Genomic DNA, 18,469 nt, shown 5'->3' with positions numbered 1-18,469 from the left:
ACAGTAATCAACAGTTAACACTTATTTCTTCACATATACACACACACACACAAACAACACAAATGCAGAGCACAAGACCTTGACGTCTATTTAGTTCTCTCTGCCACAACAGCAGCCTTTCATAGACTGTCTGCAGAGTAGTTTACCAGTCAATATCAGACCTGTGCCACCATGTTGGAGTGAAAACAGAACAATGACTGCTTGTGCATTTGTAACCTGCTATTTTTGTGATATTCAGATTGAGCAGATAGAGTCATTATCACCAAGCTTTCATCTGTTGTCTTTCAGTGGACATAATGACAGAGAGTAGAATCGTTTTTTGACCTGAGATGCCTTTAGTAGATAAACATGAGGCACCTAGAATACAGAAGAAGCATACAAAGTGATTGCAAGGAGTGAATAACATTCAGAAAAGGGCGCTGCTGCTTAAGGTACATGCTATGTAAAGAATAATGGTTGTATTATTATTATTATTATTATTATTATTATTATTATTATTATTATTATTATTATATTGTATATTGTTTTATATTATTATTATGAACCTAATTACTGTGTCTATAGAGCTATCGTGCACATTTAAAGCGAGGCCTAAGTGTAAATGTAAATATGTAAAGTAGTAGTTTTTAGTGGGGGCTTTTCTTGGTTCCTGTTTCCAACTAAGAAATTGCTCCACGCATCATTTTTTGTGAAATTACATGTCATTTGCCGGAACATTGCTTTTTTGCATTGTTTGTCCAGGCAATTTATTCAAATTTGGCACAAACGTCCACTCAATGATAAACTGATAAGATTTTGGTCGTCAAAAGTCAAAGGTCAAGAGCAACTGGACTGGTTGGCTGAAGCATACAACCGCAAGGCAGTATTTCTAGATACCCTGTTTGTTTTTTTAATTAGTGAGTGTTAGAGGTGTGGGGACAGCCAGGGTAGCAGTTTCCTCCTGCTATTAGTATGTTTGCTAAGCAAACACTCTCCTTGCTCCAGCTTCACATTTAACATGTAGATATGAGACTGATACAGTACTCCTCTAACTTTCGGTGAGAAAGCAAAGCGTATTTCCCAAATTGTTGAGCTATTCTTTTAAGATGCTGAACACTTCTCCAGCATGGTGGCGAGGGCCTCAGACCACTACCACAGACGATAGTAACAAGAGATATCCAACTTTCTAGAAAGATTATGGTCTCATCATTGAATTAAGTTTTTTATTCATTAATTAATTATATTTTCATTAACCTGCCATCCCCTCATCATCCATCGCTTCTTGTCTCCGTCTCTCTTCCATCACCTCCAGTTCCATCCGTAGCCCTGGTGAGGGCAAGCCGACCTTTCACAGGAGAAGGTACTAATAAATCGCATTCATCATCTCATGTATTGTTAAGATTGACTTGCAGCTACAGTAGGTGACGGGTACTGTTATATTAATGTAATTCATGTACATGTAGCCTTTGTGGGTCTGGAAAGAATGATTTTGCTCTCTCTACACACACTGGAATGTGCTGGAAATACAGTAGAACAGGCATTTCCAAACTATTCCACAAAGGGCCACGTGGCTGCAGGTTTCTGTTCCAACCAATCAAAAGCACGTGATTCGACCAATCAACTGTCTGAAGACTGAAATCAGCTGATTACATGAGTCAAGTCTGGTGTCCTCCTGCTTGGTTGGAATGAAAACCTGCAGCCACATGGCCATTTGTGGAGTAGTTTGGACACCCTGCTGTAGAAGTAATAGATAGTTGAGACTCACTAGTGTTTTGTATTGCAGTGGTAGGATGTTGGCTAGAGAACACAATTGTAATTTTTGGTTTTGTTTTTGGTGTTTTTTGGTGTCATATGTTTCAAGACTGTAAAGACATCAGGAAGTTTTGAATCCAGGCCTGGAGAAGACACAGTGCACTAGCAGTTAAGATGGGATGAAAGTTGTTCTGGTGTGCAGAATTGCAGGGCTTTGTTGTTTGTGTTAAACCTGTAGTTTGGCTCAGAAGAAGCAGGAAGGAGGAAGCTCAGTTAGGGTGGATGATAGCAGTCTCTAGTGTAGCTTAGGTGTAGTGTGTTTAGTTTTGGTTGTAAAGGAATTGAGATGGGACCCAAGTGACATGCCAGGTTTAGGTTTCACTCTTCTGGCATGACTTCAGTGCAGTTGAGTAGAGTAAGTTGTTGACATTATAGTATAGACAGCATTGATCTTTTCACTGAACCCTCTGCCAGTGGATTTGATCGGCTCAGGAATAGGTCAGTGAATTTTTTTTAAGGTCACACATGCTAATAAGCGATTTAAAACAGTTTAAAAATAAACCTGTAAGTTCCTCGTCATGGATAGACTGTGTAACAGCTGTAAACACTGTTTCGAAATGACCTGAAACATATCTGACATTTCTTTACTGCAGTTTGTTGTTACTTATCAGCTGACATATGATAACAAAATATGCTTGATAAGCTAATATCAGTTCAATGGTATTGGCGTGGCTATTTATGAGTCAGACTTTAAGTAGAACTTGGTTATCATGGTTGGAGATCACTGCCGTAACCTTCAGTCCATTTCTTACATTGATTGGTTCTGCAGTAGCATAACAATGTTAATAGTCTCTGAGCTTTTTCTGGAGGGTTTCACATTGCTTGAGAAACAAGCTTGGGTTTCCTGTCTTCAACAAATAATACCACAAGACTGCAGCAGGAAATACAATTTTGTTTGACAACATGAAATAGGAGTGATCTCGACTCTTGATATGTCTGAACACTGTCATTCTCCTCTGACATCTCTGTAACTCATTCCTCTCCATAAACTCCTCTGTATGCTTCATTAGTACTTTTCCATGCTCACTTTTCAGTCTTCCCATCACTCCTCTTCATCTCCATTCTTCCCTGACAAACCCATCTACCTCACCCTCTGTTAGTATCACCTGGTGCCTTCCTGGTTCACCCCACAGCCATGATGTGGAAGTAGTTAGTTCCCTCAGGTACAATGTGTTAAAGTGTGTGTGTGACATTTCTTTCTTACTAAGGCCACATGACCTACTTTGACTAGACAGTATTTACATGCTGCTTGATTTGCATTTGCCGTTGTTGTGGGTGTGCTTTTTTTTTTTTTGTGTGTGTTTGTGTGAGTGAGTGTCCTGCCCAATCATATGCAGTGCAACTCACTCAGTAGCTTCCTGCAGCAGAGAAGAGTTGCAACAGCTGCTGGTGTTATTCATGTTTCAGTAGCGAGGCACTTCTGGCTCTGTAGAATAATATGTAATAAAACTGGTTGGAAGCAGGCCTTAATATGGCAGATATAGTCATCTTCATCCACAGCCCTGAGGATAGGTGAGTGCTGCTTTATGTTGGCTACTGATAATCTAGCCGTGATTCTTTTGGTCCAGTGCAGTTTAGTTATGTTTGAATGTGATGGAATGATGATTTGCTGGATAATGGAGTGCCATACCAACCCAAAGGCTGGAGATAAGAGAGAATTACTGCCAGAGCTTTAACTATCACCAAGTCTGTCCCGAGGCAAATAGAGCTATAGCCACCTGGCGTAGCTCATCCTGAAATGTAGCTGTAGTTTTCCTCTCCATAATCATTGTATTGGATTTTTCAAGGCCTCTTATTTCCAGTCATAGATCGATGTAATTGGGTTTGTAAATCACAGCAGCCCAGCTCTCTATGCTGATGCTGATGTTGGAAGTCATTTGCCACCGCTTCAGCTGTAAATCTGCTCTGGAACCCAGTGATAACTCAGCTGGCTAAACACTGTGCCGGACCAGCTGTGTGTGTGTGTGTGTGTGTGTGTGTGTGTGTGTGTGTGTGTGTGTGTGTGTGTGTGTGTGTGTGTATGTGTGTGGTGTGCATGTGTGTGTGTGTGCCTATTTTAGTTTATTGCACCAGCAGCTGTGTGTATCTGAAATGCTGTGATGAACAGTCCAGAGAGACTAGTGAAGGGTGTGTGTGTGTGTGTGTGTGTATAGGTGTGTGTGCGTGTGTGCATGTGTGTGTATACAGTCATTCGTCCTACATTGAGGTCATCTCTGCCTTCTGTTTGTCCTCACAGCTACAGCTTGGAGGGGCTCAGCGGGGGCCAAGAGGAGCTGAGGAGACCCACCACCCAAGGGCCCCGAATCCTCGAGCCTTTAAGGATGCTCCGGCACGACAGTGATGATAGAGGCTCCCTGGTATCTCTAACCGAGGAGCAGGAAGAGATGGAGGAGCACAGCAGACTAGACAGCCAGGTCAGCCAGCACACTCATCACATCTGTCCATTAGTTGTCATATCTTCATCTACTCACGCATTCAACCCTGGAGGGAGCCTCCAAAACATCCTCAGCCTAATTCACACGAGAGGAAATATGTATTTGTAAAGCTTGTACATAAACAAGACTTATAAACAGTCTGGGGAAATTTGAGACTTGTCAGTTTGGGTATTAGCAAGAATTAATAAACATCACTTCCCTCAGGCTGCTTCACTGTGCTCACATTGAATTTAAAGCAAACTGTGAACACAACATCACAAAATCATTTGAATGGTTTCCCTTTTCAGTTTAATCGTTCCTGTTTTCAGATAATCAACTGATGATGTTTTTCTCTGAATTATCTCTTCCTGGATCATTGTTCTTTTTTTTGCACTGTCATACATATGTTGACATACCTTTCTCCCTTTTGCTCTAGAAGTCAAGGCGGTATCGACCTCTGCGCAACAGCTGTCCTCCTATGACCCTGCCCCTCACTAAGTCTGTATCCATGCTCGCCATCAGCCAGAGAGACATTGATGGTGAGTGTTATATGTAGCTGTGTTGGGGGTCAGACATAATATAAAATTATAATCACATAGAGTAAAAGTAAAGTAAGTTTGTTTAATTTCAGAGTAAGCTGTGCATGATCAGATCCACTTGTTACTTTCACCCTCCTTCACCTATTTATCAATAAGTTGTCTGTCTTTCAACCTGCTTTAAACTCATGTTAATGTTATCAGAATTACAGGTAGCACACTCTAAATTAGCCTGTAAAATATGAATCAGAATGCCCAATGTGTGGAAGGAATATTAAAGGAGGACAGCTACATGTGTAGATGGAAATATGTTATATAGAAAGGTGAGAAGATAAAGAGTTTGCCAAATAAATACAGTAAAAATAGAGTTACCCATTTTCTCAGTTATTTGCAAGACTTTTAAATCGCTTTATCAGTGGGGTTGTCATGTTTTAAAGTTTCTCTTTATCATAATATTGCCCTGATCCATCCCACATTCTCACTGTTATTAAGTGTGATATAAAGTTGCTCAGTTTAAATAAGTGATGAGTGCCTGCTGTGGTTCTTTCCTCCCTCCCCGCCTCCCCAGCGGTGGGACGCATGAGACGAAAGAGGCGTATTTCCTTCTCTTTCAACCTTTCTCCCATCCTCACCAAATCTAAGTCTCAGGTCATTTATGGAGACTCTTCATCTAGCGATGATGAGGATAACATGAGTAAGTACAGAACTATAAACTTAGCTGCAGTAGAAATCAGCCTTAATGTCAGAATCAGAACAGTAGTTGTCCCTTTTAGAGCCCTGGATCCTTTTGTAAGAGCCTGTAACACACAGACAAAGGCGACATTACCATGTGAATATGAGAATAAATGATGCCCTTTTCCTGCTGATAAGGGTCTGGTTCACATCGTGACTAACAGACAAGACAAAAAGAAGTTTTTTTTTAATGAAAGGACACAGTTATGATCATAGAAACACTCATTGTTTATGAGTTAGTAGTTTGCTAAGTACTCAGATTTATGCACCCTGTGACTGGAAGTCCAGTAAGTTCTTTATGACTCTTCTGGGGAGATGACAAAAAGCTTCCTGGAATCACTCAAACAAAACCACAAATTGCACACGATGTATTATATTAAACACTAAGGTAAAGGTTGTATAAATTATGCAGTCTAAACTTGTCTTATGCTGGGTGAATGCTCTGAACACACCTAAAAGCTTGAGGGCAATAAAGCTAACTGGTTCCACTGCAGCAAACTTGTCATAAGAAAACCACTGATTACAGCTGATATTAAGTTGCTTGCAGTGTTGAATGTGCAATTAGAACAAGCACGTAGCAAAATCATTGGTGTAGAAAACCACCTTTCACCTAAGCAGCAGGCTTTGTGCTAGTTACTCCTGTCAACGACATGAAATAAAACTGCAGCTTCTCCTGTCCCCTGCCCGGCACCGTATTTAGCTGACCTTTAGATTAGTTTTTGTTTTGTCTGCTTGCAAAAAATGAAACACAATCGCCAAAAAGAAAGAGGAAAAACATTATCATAAACACTGCAGGTGAACTGAGGAAGCCCTTTCTTCCCTGCAGATAAATGTGAGCCTGTCAAAGACACTGAGCCATTCCTCCCCTATTCTTATCTGGAAGATATTTCCAGTAGCGTTCCCCGTCTCCCTAACTGTGTCGCTAGCAACACAGGCAGGCCAAAACTTTGCCCTCATTATCCTGTTTTGGGGTCTGACTCTCTGATGAAGAGCAGGCAAGCCATGCTTTGCATATTTGCGTGCATGTCAGAATATTTAATAGAAATTATTGTTGTCCTCTGAAAAGGATGCATGCCTACACTTAACTAACCAAACAAGTAGAGACTCTGCAGTGTATGCTTTCATTTACATCTACATATTGGTAGTTTATATTATGTGTAAACAGATACAAAATAAAGCAGAAAATACCAGCTTGAACAACACTTAAATACTAGATACTCAATACTCCTGTCAATCAAGCAAACATTATCCAAAATATACCTCTCTTCAGGCCTTAGTATCTTGATTAAACAGTATATTATTATACAGACACCAAGATACAGAAGCGTAATTGGGTATTGACAGCATCATGTCTTGAGGGAAAAGTAAGCACTGACTGTATTTTCACTGTGAGTTTGGATTTCTACAGTACCCAGCCAGGCATCTTTTGGAGCCAGAATTTAGCAGCCATTAATGGCACTGAATCTAAAGGCAATACTGGCTTCAGCTTTTGGCTTTTGTGCTGGCTGTCTCATCAGTGAAAGAGTAATTTTGTCATTGGCTTCCACACAGCTCCACAAGAACAGCTGAAGGTTGAATACCTTGCTCAAATATATTAGAAGTAGCAGCTGAAGGACAGGAGGGCATTGGTTATTCAATGCTCTACCCAATTCTTGCAGCCAGCAGTGAAACTTAGAACCAAGAATGATTTCTGACCAACAGGTCAGTGAAGTCATGAACTCGCACTCAGGGAAAACAGGACGACTCAGTGGTACATCCTCCAACCAGAGGGAAGAAAGACAACTCCCCCCTCAGATAATAAATACACCTTAAAAGAAAAGAAAACCTTCTGTCCTGTCATAACAGACCTCTGAATGTTTGTCCTACTGCTCTTGTTTCTTTCCAGGTATGAAATCGTTTTCTAGCACCTCTGGATCACTAGCATACAGGTCAGTCCAGCTTCAACTCTGCAGCTTAAACATTATACACATACCAGAAATCTGTTCTTAAGTCTTTCAATGCAGCTGGGATTTTTATAGTCTTATAAAGAAAGTTTGGAAAGGTTCTCTGAGGCAGTGTGTGGTTCTCTTCATGGAACCTTTATAGTGCTGCAAAGAACCATTTACAGAATGTGTGGTAGAATGGGTATGTCTGCAGAATGCAAGATAATGATAGATGTGTATGCGTGTGTGTGTGTCTCTTCCAGTATATCAGAGGAGGAGCCCGGCCCTCTACGGAGTGACACTGAGGGAAAGAATGTGACGAAAGTCAGCCGGACCTTCAGCTACCTCAAGAACAAGATGTACAAAAAGACCAGGGTGAGGGATTATGGAGATTTGAATTCTCCAGTTTGTGATGCTGTCATACATAGTAGATGTAACATTTGTTTATCTATTCTCACTGTGAACACCACTCTGCCAGGGGAGGGCCGTCATGTGAGCATCTATGTGGTAAAATAGCAGTCTCCTTTCATATCTTTCTTTCTCCATAATTTACATTTATTCCTTCGAGCAAGGATGACTGAAAACCAGCTTCATAGTGTTGCAAATTCATGTAGTTTCACACTTTCACACTGGGAGCTGCCCCATACATCTTCTCCTCTTGGCCTCTGAGCAGCTCTAGGAGTAATTGTTGGGGGTTGCATGTCTTGCGTGTAGGCAGGTTGGTGTTTCTTGTAACTTCCTCTATTGTGATTTCCCCAGCATGGTTGGTTTTGAGACCTCGACCTTTACTGGTCACAAACCTGAATCTTTGGTGTATGAGAATAGTCAAAGTTGTCTTTTTCTCCCTCAAACAGCCACATTAGGTGATTTATCTTTTTACAATGAGAACAGAGAATTTCATTTTTACTTCAAAGTAAGATGATCCTGATGTGTGTGACATATTATTATCATTATTATTATTATTATTATTATTTATTGCTATTATTATGACTATTTGAAATCAGGTTAAATGGTTTTAGCTTAAGAAAAATTATAAATTTGAGCTGGATCAAGTCTAACCTTGTTGTGATTTGGAAGTTTACAAATGACTGCACTCTTCAATTGATTTTGGAAATGAGTAATACTTTCGCCTCCTGTCATTTGAGAATAGAGTCGACATATATAGACTTTTAAACTACATTGATCTTATTTGGGTATTACCATGACGTATATAGTTACTGAAACTTGTGTGCACTCGCTGTAATAGTGCAGCCCTTGCGAAGAGACACTGAGGGGTGAACAGGAAGTAAAACAGGAACACAAAGTTGGCTGTGGTTTGATAATCTCCTCACCAGCCTCAGCCATTGCTTGCTTTTAAAGAGACAGGATAGTTAAAACTTACCACAGTTTGAGGCAGAGACCGTGATAAACCAATCACTGTCAAAGGCCGGTATTATTGATCACAGTCTTGTAGCCTTCACTCAAAGACAGTTAGCAAAACTCTGATGTTTAAATTGTGCACATTAATGCTGCTGCAGCCAAGGTTATTGGATTGCATTCAAAATTGACAAATATATTCAAAGACTACAAAAATGGCTACTTCAGCAACCACAGGGCAGTCACACACCACTTAAGTGAATGAGTGAAAGATTATTCATTAGTAAACTTAATTTTTTCTTGCCAAACACCAAATGTCCAAACTATGTCATTTAAAGCTATTGTGATTTGATCAGTTTTTGTATTTACTGTGCACACATTCAGTTTCTCTACAGTATTGAAAGTCTGACTGTTCTGGAAGGGGATCTAGTTTCTGTAGTTGTGTCATACTATCTGTACCAGAACGAAAGCCCTTTGCAGAAATAACACCTCCTTCAGCGAGCCAGTCACTTCCTCAATACAGATTGTTTGATGGAGACTCAGCGCTGGTAGTCACTTCAGCTGCTCTACAACAGCCAGGGATGTTATACAGGAGAATCACAGGGAGCCATTGCTTCTCACAGAAATGGAAAAATTGGCTGGAGGTAGGCTCATAGAGTGCTCTGGTTTCCCAGTCAAATTGTAGTGAAGGAGTCTGTCACAATATCATGTTAAAAGTTGATGGTGTGCCCTTCAAGGCTGATTTGCTTTCCGGTTGAGTCATTGCTTTTTGTGTTTTTGTATCATCCCTTTTTTTAAATCTATGGTTTTGACTGTCAAACATGATTATTTCTCCTTTGCTTCTGCTACTCAGTGACCTGTGAACGCACGTTGCTAAAAGAAATCGTGCTGAGAATCTTCTTTTGCTTTTTATATTTTTTCCGATAAGTTGAACTCTTGTCAAGCATGATATCATCAGGCGTGATTCTTGTGGTAAACATTACTTTATTAGGCCTCTACTGTCCTGTACTTTGTTGGTGTGTTTCACCAGTGGTAAGACAGCTTTTGTTGCAGGAAGTTAGAATGCCAAGTGTTGTAATAGTTACAAAACATGCAGTCTTTCACTGTGGTCCAGTCAGGCTTATGGTATCTTGAAGCAAATGAACAAAATGAGCTCTAGTATGTCAGAGCTCTGTGGTCCCCTCAAACCAAGAGGCCCAGGGCTGGCCATTAAAATGAGCTGGAAACTCCATTTTTCCATTTCCTCTGGGTTTGGGTGGAGGCTCTGTGATGTAAATCCAAGAGAATAAGAGCTCTGTTCTTCTCAGCATCACTTTATGGGATTGTGATTCAGCTCAGTGTACGGAGATGATCAACAGCTGAAAGATTGACCTCGCCCATTAATGCCGAGGCAGCAGAAAGACCGCCCTGTTATGGAAAGGTTAAATATTTGATTCCCAGACAGTGTCTCATCAGTAAGTGTCTTTTCAGAACACTGAAGGGCTTCTCTTCTCATCCATCATAAGAGGGTTTATATAAGAGTTTAACAGTAGCTGAAAAATGACACTGTTTTCATGTGCTGCTTAGCATAATTTACATACCAGTCGTTCTGTAAACATGTCAAAATCCAAAAGTTTTGAAGGAAAAGCCAACTGTTTTTTAAATGAGGCAAACTTGCAAAGACTGTCTGAATCAGAAAATAACCACATTTTAAATAGTCTTGTATTCAGACAATTTGTTGTCATTATTAATAATGCATCACTTAATATGCAACAGCCCCCGCTGCGCAGTACATCAGAGTAATAATGTTGCTCTGCTGGATTCAGTTGGAATTGAACTGAAGCATCCGGCTGAATGCTGAGACGGTTTGTCAATGGCTGGTAAATTAGTCTAATCTACAGGCATGCCGAGTCTCATTCTTTTCTGAACATTTATTATACAATTGTGATAGTCAAAACAGTTTTGTTTAACTTCAAGTTACTTTCTTGTCTTTGCATTGTCAGACTGTGTTATTAATACTGTTTTGTTTTTCTTACACGTGCAGGAAAAGGAGCGAGACAAACGGGACAAAGACAAGGAGGGAAAGGAGAAGGACAAGAAAACGGTGAATGGTCATGTATTCACACCAGTCAGCTCAGGCCAGTTACTCCAGTGCTCCCATTGCAATAAGGCTTTTAACAATAAGGAGGCTTTCCAATGCACACGTGAGTACCTTTTTTTTATCTTCCCCTGTGTGTTCTTCTCCATTGCTTTCTCAATCCTTTGTTTGTTCTTTGATTGTTTGTGACTCACCAAGATTCCTGTTGCTTCAAGTCTGATTAAAGCACTTAAAATGCTGAAATGCTTAATTAAAATAATTCATTCATTTTATTGTAAATTCATTTCTAATCTGAAAAAAAACACTAAACCCTCAGCAACATTGAACTTAAGGCCAAAAAAGAAGCCACAGTTTTATATACAAGACCCTTAGTGGATGTACATGGCCACGCATGAATCATATTGTCTGAGACATCATATCACATTACTGTAAACCATATAATCTAGAATTATATTCACATATTTAATCAGTGTTTGATTTTTAAACAAAAGGCAGAATTATTGTTATTTGTTTCTTATATGATCAGAATGGAAAATAGCTGCTTTCACTACTCTGTTGATGAAAACAAATCTTTAACAGCATCAGAAAATATTAATAACTTATATTAGTGTCTGAATAGCGTCCGTTGTTGTGCAAAAAAGACCTTTCAGTGTTCTCTGTATCCCATATTTATACCATATTAGCTGCAAACAGCTGCAGAATTGGTCATACTTGGCTGAACTAGCTTCATGATCTGTTTGAAGTAGTGAAACTGACTAGAGGGCTACTTATAATGTAACCCAGTCAGGCTTTCAGTGCAGACAACAAAAAAAAGCTTTGCATTGTTTTCCACTGAAGCAGCAGCAGCAGTCCTAAAGAGGATGTAGTTTATTGCACAAGCCTTTGGCGCAACCCCAAAAAAACCCTAAAAAGGAGAAACCAGCTCTGCGATGGATCGCAGCGATGCTCTTTGCTCCTTGACAAGGCAGACTTGCAAAAACAGCTCTTGTTGTGTTCACTCAGTCTGGTTGGGATTGTTGGAGCCACAGACAGTTCTGAGGGTGTTTTCGGGAGGTTCATACTTGCAGATGTCTGGCTGGTGTCCATTCAGCAGACAAATACAGTGATCCTTTGTCTGAGATTAGCTAGAATTAGTGGGACCTCCACAACAGCAGTAAAATACCTTATAAAGCAATTTAAAAGGGGAAAATCACTATAGAAATTTAAGAGGGTTTTACTGTGGAGGTTATAATTTAATGTCATATAATCCACTCAGCAGTTACTTTTATCCAAAGTATTTTACAGTATCATAAGAGCATACCCTTTCTTTGTGATAGGTGGAAGTGAAACAAAATGCAGTGACAGGGAGAGTTACACAGGGTTATTTTTTTGCCCAGAGAGCATGAATGTGCTGATGTAATCCAAAGAGCGGAAACATGTAGCTTGTAGCATGGAAGACTAGGACTGATAGTGGGTTTTCTGGGGTTTTCTATTATGCCACATGTCTGTTTCCTACTCTTCTGTCTATGGGGAACATGTCTCTATGAAAGTTAGTGGAAACTCAATTGTTGTGAAGCTACATTTTGACATCACAAGAGACATTTGTTCCTCTCACTGGTGCTTCCTGATTGACCGCTTCAGTTATTTTCTATCTTTACACATAAATATATATAATGTTCATATAAGAATACACTTTGGCTACAGAGTTAGCTCACAAAAATGATAAGCAGTTTGAAAGTCAGGCAAAGTATATGAGTTTCAATAGGAAAACAGGAATGTGAGTTGTTGATTGACTAAATGGAGTTTAGACTATAGCAAATCTTATTATAGCAATCTTGAATGATGACCAGTGTTCCAAAGTGGTGACTTGGGAATGTTTACATAATTGAAATTTTCCCATGCAAGTCCGTTTTAATGTGTGTGTCATTCCTAGACCTACCCCCCCCCCCCCCCCCCCCTCTCGTCCACAAGCAGTATTACCCTTCGATTGCATCACATGCTTTGCTCCAGTCTGTCTTTCATTAGTGGGCTGGTGGAGTTTCCTGGCCAGCTATGAAAACCAGTCAGAGTTTCTAGCCCCCACCTTTCTGCACACCCTCAACACCCCAACCACCACCACTCTCATAGTATTCACGGAGTGTTCTGTTACTTTTCTTTCCAGACTGTAATGCTTCCGTCCACAAGGGCTGCAGGGACAGTCTGCCTGTTTGCGCCAAGGTGAAGATGAAGGTAAAAGTTCTCTCAGAGTTACTCCCAACACCGATTTGGTTTTATTCTGTTTTTCTGCAGCCAATATTGAAGCTTTTTTTCTCTCTGTTTCTGGCTAGTTGCCCAAGCAGCAGTTTGCAGTACCAGATTCAAGCTCTTTCTCCACAGTCACAATGAGGAACAAATGTGAGTGTCAAAATAAACTTGGATTTCATTCATATTCTTCAGTGTTTCTCTACAGATTTGATGCCAAAACACAAAAGCTGTTTTTTTTACCTTGTCTCAGCAATTATTTGCACCAAGGATATCTTAACATGTAGATTCTATACTTACTCCTTTAAACATCAAAGAGCCACTCAAAAATATAGTGGTATTCCTCACTTGAACATTAGAATAACACCACTACACAGGATATAGGACTACTAGCTCGTATGCAATAATCCAGTCAACAGAAAAGACTATTATTGGGTAAAAACACACACACACATATCCAGTCATTTTCATATTGATTAGTTGATGGCCCAAGGTTCATAAAACCTTTAAAAACCTAATGGATCATTTCAGAACTGTCTTGTCAAGAGGCTAAACAAAAGTTGCTTTTCTTCTGTCTTGAAACATTGTTAAATTGGAAATTTAGGATTCAAAGAATCACAAAAATTGACCCAGTATGTTCCACAAGGATCCTTTTAGAATCTCCTGTGGTTGTTTTGGGATTTGCAGGCTTGCACTAACTATACCATATGTCTCTTTCTTGTCCAGCTGGTGGGACAAGAGAACGTCCTTGGTCAGCCATCTTGTCCCCAGAAGATCATTCTTCACTGATTATCCCATCATCACGGAGACACACAAGTATCATGGCCTTCCACGGCAACAACCTGTCCAAGAGTCTCTCCATAAGCAACATTGCTGGGTGAGCTCTTGTCTTTTTGTGTGCTTGTATTTGTAAGTGGAATATATGCAGTGGTATGAGATCAGATCCTTACATTTCCAAAGTAAAATGGCTTTGTTGTATTTAACTTTTGTATTTCTATATCAAATATGTTGTGCTATTAATTTGAATTAACATAAATTATGTTGTGACTTAATGTGTCTTTTTTGTGACAACTGCAACTACAGTACATTTAAGGTTAACACCACAAGTGTTTAACAGTCTATTCACATTGAATACATGTTAAAAACATTATTAAATTATTTTTATCATCATTATATCTCGGTACAGTCCGGTGTTTGATGAGATGCCCATCAAAGGCCTGCGATATCTTTCCCAGTCTACTGACTCCCTCAACAGAACCAACCAGGTCACAGAGTCCATGGAATCGCTCACTGATGAAGGTCAATACACATAAAACCAAACCAAGGAAATAATTAGTTTCAACAAAAGTGATACATTATTATAACACTAAGATTGATTGTAATGTATGTTCATATTATAGTAATGTTGTATATATTCTATTTTAAATTTTTAAATGCCAGTGTGAAAATATGTTATAATCAGGTGAAGTTAAGAAGTTAAGAACTTACCTACAAGTTACAGTCTATCACTATAAATAAAATAAGCAACATTGTAAAAAAAAAAACATGTTTAAAAGCTGTGTAAAACTTTCAAAAACATACACAATATGTACCAGGACCTTCAAACTTTAAGTCCAAGTTGTGTTATTGGTGCAGGAACAGAGATGATGGACGGGCAGCTGATGGGGGAATTTGAGGCAGAGGCCAAGGAGCTGGAAGCTGACTCATGGAGTTTATGCGTTGAACAGCACTACATGCAGCAGTTGGACAAAGAGCTGGTGAAGAGACAGGACATCATTTATGGTACGCCTGATTACCACACCTGACACTCACTGCAATGACTTTGATTCAACAAAACATGCTCTTGAATTAGAGGTTAAAGAAATTTAAGGGTAATCACTGGAGGTGCATTTCATTTACCAACTTTATTTTTAGCTTGGTTTCTTTACCTTTTTGTTGTTTTTTTTGTAAATTCGACATTAGATTTGGAATGGATTGTTTAGGGTTGGTGATATTTTATGGTAATTTAAAGCAGAGAAAAATCTTGAAAAATGGGTTGATGCCTTTAGCCAAAGGTCAATAGTAAAACATAAGAAATGGTCACTGTTATTTCACCTGAGTGTCCTGAGTGTTTGTGTTGTCTTTTCCTCAGCATGCCTTAATGACTTTCACTTCAGTTTGTTTCGATTGCATCTACAAGTCTCAATGGTCCGTGGAGGATACAATTTTACCTCATTTAAATATGTGTTGACATGAATCCTCTCTACTTTGAAAGCCCTTGGGATGTCTCAAACTTTTGTTTATAATCAACTTCTGGAAAATAAATGTGAATCAAATTATTCTGAAAGGCACATTGCTGTCTACAGAAGGTAAGCAGTGACAAAAATCCTGCCATGAGCTCTATGAAACTCTGTAGATGTCTGAGACAGAAGTACAGTAAATAGATGCATAGATCCGTGGGCGGATGTAACAACTGCAAAAGCATGAACATGATGACTGTATATCATTTAATTCTCTGAATTTAGAATCACTTTCTTGTATTTCTTGCAGAGCTGATGCAGACAGAGATGCATCACATCCGGACATTACGCATCATGTCAGAAGTCTACAGCAAAGGCCTGCAGAAAGAGGTGCAGCTGGAGTTACAGACATTGGAGAGGCTGTTCCCAGCTTTAGACGAGCTCCTGGACCTCCACACGCAGCACCTCCTCCGCCTCCTGGAGAGGAAGAGGGAGAGCCAGCTAGAAGGGAGCTTTGATGGAAGCTTCGTTATCAGTAGGATTGGAGACATCCTGGTCAACCAGGTCAGAGAAGGGATGCAGTTTACAATGCATCATGCCACATTTTTTTTTCTTTTTACATGAGCTAGTCTTTAAGGGAAAACAACATAATCTATGAACTATGTACATTTTTATACAGATTTAGATTTAGACTCAGCTACATTCTAATGCTAATATTTTAGAATGCCGCACATTAACACCCCCGCATGTAAATATACCCTTTGTTTTAAATAAATATCGCACCACTCAATACTGCTCACAAATCCACACTATTTCTCTCAACTTACAGTTAAAGTTTTGAAACTGAACAAGTTTAAATAAGAAATATAAATTAAAGCCTCTCTATATCTAATTAAAGTATCAGATTTTTTAGGTTAGCTTTTTTTGGTAATGTGGGTGTGTGTGGTTACGTTTGTGTATTCATGCCTGTCAAATCCCGCTCTAGTTCTCAGGATCTAATGGTGAAAGCATGAAGAGAATTTATGGGAGATTCTGCAGTCGTCACAGCGAAGCCGTCAACTTCTACAAGGACCTCCTGAACAAAGACAAGCGCTTTAAGGCCTTTATCAAAGTAAGGCCTTCATTTCAGTCCTTGCATATATGCATCATTTATCTATACTGCAGACATTTTTCTCTGTGGAGAAGTCTCTTCTCTTGCTTTTGTCTTGTCCTGCCTTTTTATTGCTTTTGTGCTGAAAATATATTTTTCTTGAAGATGTCTTGTGTTCCAGACACTATTGTTTTTTTGTTGAATAGAGTTCTAGCAAAGATTGTTTTGTGTTGTATAGAGTGATGTCTATTGTGTTAACTAGGGAGCTACATCTTGTTGTATCGCTCTCTTTATTTTGTTATTGAGTCTTTAGCATCTGCACTACATTTCAATCAGTGTATATGTTGGGAACATAGACCACATAACCCCCTGAGAATTTATGTTTCTGATTATAGAGGCTTCTGCTCTTCCAGACTTGTGTCACTGTCATATCCATAATCACTGTAAACACCCTCTCAAGTACCATTACTGTATTGCATTACAGCAAATGAGTTTTAAGGTTTCCCACTGGTTATTTGAAACCTTGATTTGTTTTGAGCCACCTGTTGTGTGGGTACATTTTACTAAAGCACTTGTTTATTCTTCCAGAAAAAGATGACTTGCAGCATTGTGCGGAGGCTTGGTATCCCAGAATGCATCTTGTTGGTGACCCAGAGGATAACAAAATACCCGGTGCTGATTCAGAGGATGCTACAGCACACTAAAGGTCAGCTTTATGTCAGCATCTTATCAGTACTCTCATGCTTTTACTGTTTGTACATAGTCATTCGGAAACTGAATGAAGGAAGTTTATTTTAATTAATATTAAATATAATTGCATTCAGTTTAACTATACTTTAACTGCTGTAGTCTTACAACCAAACATCTCTAACTCCACTGAACACAACTACTTCAATACAATGTTATGATTCAGAAAATAGTCAGATGCATTATTCATTGCATAAGTAGAAGGTAATTTTTCAGTTGTTTGTTCGATTATTTTTCTACTTTGTAGTTTCTATTGATGACATTCAAGTTATGAGTCAGATTAGTTTTGGATTCAATTATTCCTATCCCTCCTGCAGAAAGTGAGAGTGAATATAAACAAATTGATTTGAAGGCAGTAAGAGAAAATATCATCAGTCATAAGTTTTTCTTCAACTTTAAATTCTCTGCTAGTGGGTTGTGTTAATTATACTTGCATCCAAAGGATCTTCCCATAAACAAGTAACAGAAAATGAGACAGAATAAGGCCAATCACTGCATTAATATTAGGAAAATGGAGCTGGCTTATAGATCATTAGAGGAACAACTTGACTTGCAGTCCAGACCATGTCTGAAGATTTCAGCTATTTTAGGACCTGTTGTGATGCATGCTTTTGCTCTGAAAATTCATAAAAGTGTTGAGGTAAACCTAATCTGAAGCATAAAGTTGTAGAAATGAATACATTCCCAAAAACAAAATCAAAATACGATGTCCATGTCGAAACAATTCTGATACAGTTTTTGGGTTTGACAACACCTTTTCCTGATATTGTTGATCCTGAAAATAGACCGAATAATTAAGGCTTGCTAAAATATGAATATCTCATATCATAGCTAATCAATTTTCAGAATGGTTCAATTTCATTTCATCCTACAAGACAGATGACTTCAGTAGTAATACTGCAAAACAGCACCAACCACATTGTCACGTTTTTTTTGGGGAAAAAAAGAAAAGCTGAATTTCTCAGAGATGGTTTCAGATATTTAAAGGCAAATAAAACATGTTCAACAGGTGTTCTTAAGATAATAGATCAGGCATACTCTGCACCATATTTATATCTGATTTAAAGCAGCTCTTGTCAACTGGCCTCCCACTGTGTACATTCTCTCTAATCCCTCCCCAAAGCCTGTTTATAGTTCTATGTGGGATGGCAGAGCTTTGACTTAATCCCCAAGGTGCTTTAAGAAGACTCTCTCCTGCCAACTGATACATACTGAGTGGAAATAACACAGCACACTCATAGTTAGAGATAGTATTTTGGTGCTTTTTGGAGCACTAAAGTAAAACAACCAAAGGAGAAAATATTCTACTTTGGGGAAAAACATGTTTTATATTGAGTTCAGACTCCAGGACACAATACACAAGAC

General features: G+C 39.1%; 1 protein-coding gene across 2 annotated transcripts in view; it reads left to right on the top strand.

Moving 5' to 3' along the window:
* The window catches only part of LOC128356189 (A-kinase anchor protein 13-like), a 96,168-nt gene that overhangs the window by 61,820 nt on the left and 15,879 nt on the right, over positions 1 to 18,469 (top strand). Inside the window, exons 13-26 of one of the 2 annotated variants that reach the window (XM_053316665.1) lie at positions 1,292 to 1,339; positions 4,028 to 4,205; positions 4,642 to 4,744; positions 7,359 to 7,401; positions 7,659 to 7,770; positions 10,775 to 10,934; positions 12,969 to 13,036; positions 13,147 to 13,201; positions 13,775 to 13,925; positions 14,235 to 14,347; positions 14,684 to 14,830; positions 15,578 to 15,831; positions 16,253 to 16,378; positions 16,946 to 17,063. In XM_053316665.1, the coding sequence (XP_053172640.1) occupies positions 1,292 to 1,339; positions 4,028 to 4,205; positions 4,642 to 4,744; positions 7,359 to 7,401; positions 7,659 to 7,770; positions 10,775 to 10,934; positions 12,969 to 13,036; positions 13,147 to 13,201; positions 13,775 to 13,925; positions 14,235 to 14,347; positions 14,684 to 14,830; positions 15,578 to 15,831; positions 16,253 to 16,378; positions 16,946 to 17,063 (1,676 nt within the window). Of the gene's footprint in view, positions 1 to 1,291; positions 1,340 to 4,027; positions 4,206 to 4,641; positions 4,745 to 7,358; positions 7,402 to 7,658; positions 7,771 to 10,774; positions 10,935 to 12,968; positions 13,037 to 13,134; positions 13,202 to 13,774; positions 13,926 to 14,234; positions 14,348 to 14,683; positions 14,831 to 15,577; positions 15,832 to 16,252; positions 16,379 to 16,945; positions 17,064 to 18,469 lie in introns of both variants that reach the window. The other variant, XM_053316673.1, reaches the window with a different exon arrangement.

Source organism: Scomber japonicus, chromosome 1 (assembly GCF_027409825.1).
Source record: "Scomber japonicus isolate fScoJap1 chromosome 1, fScoJap1.pri, whole genome shotgun sequence".
NCBI lineage: Eukaryota > Metazoa > Chordata > Actinopteri > Scombriformes > Scombridae > Scomber > Scomber japonicus.
The sequence above is the reverse complement of the archived record's forward strand: the minus strand, read 5'-3'. Positions and strand labels throughout refer to the sequence as shown.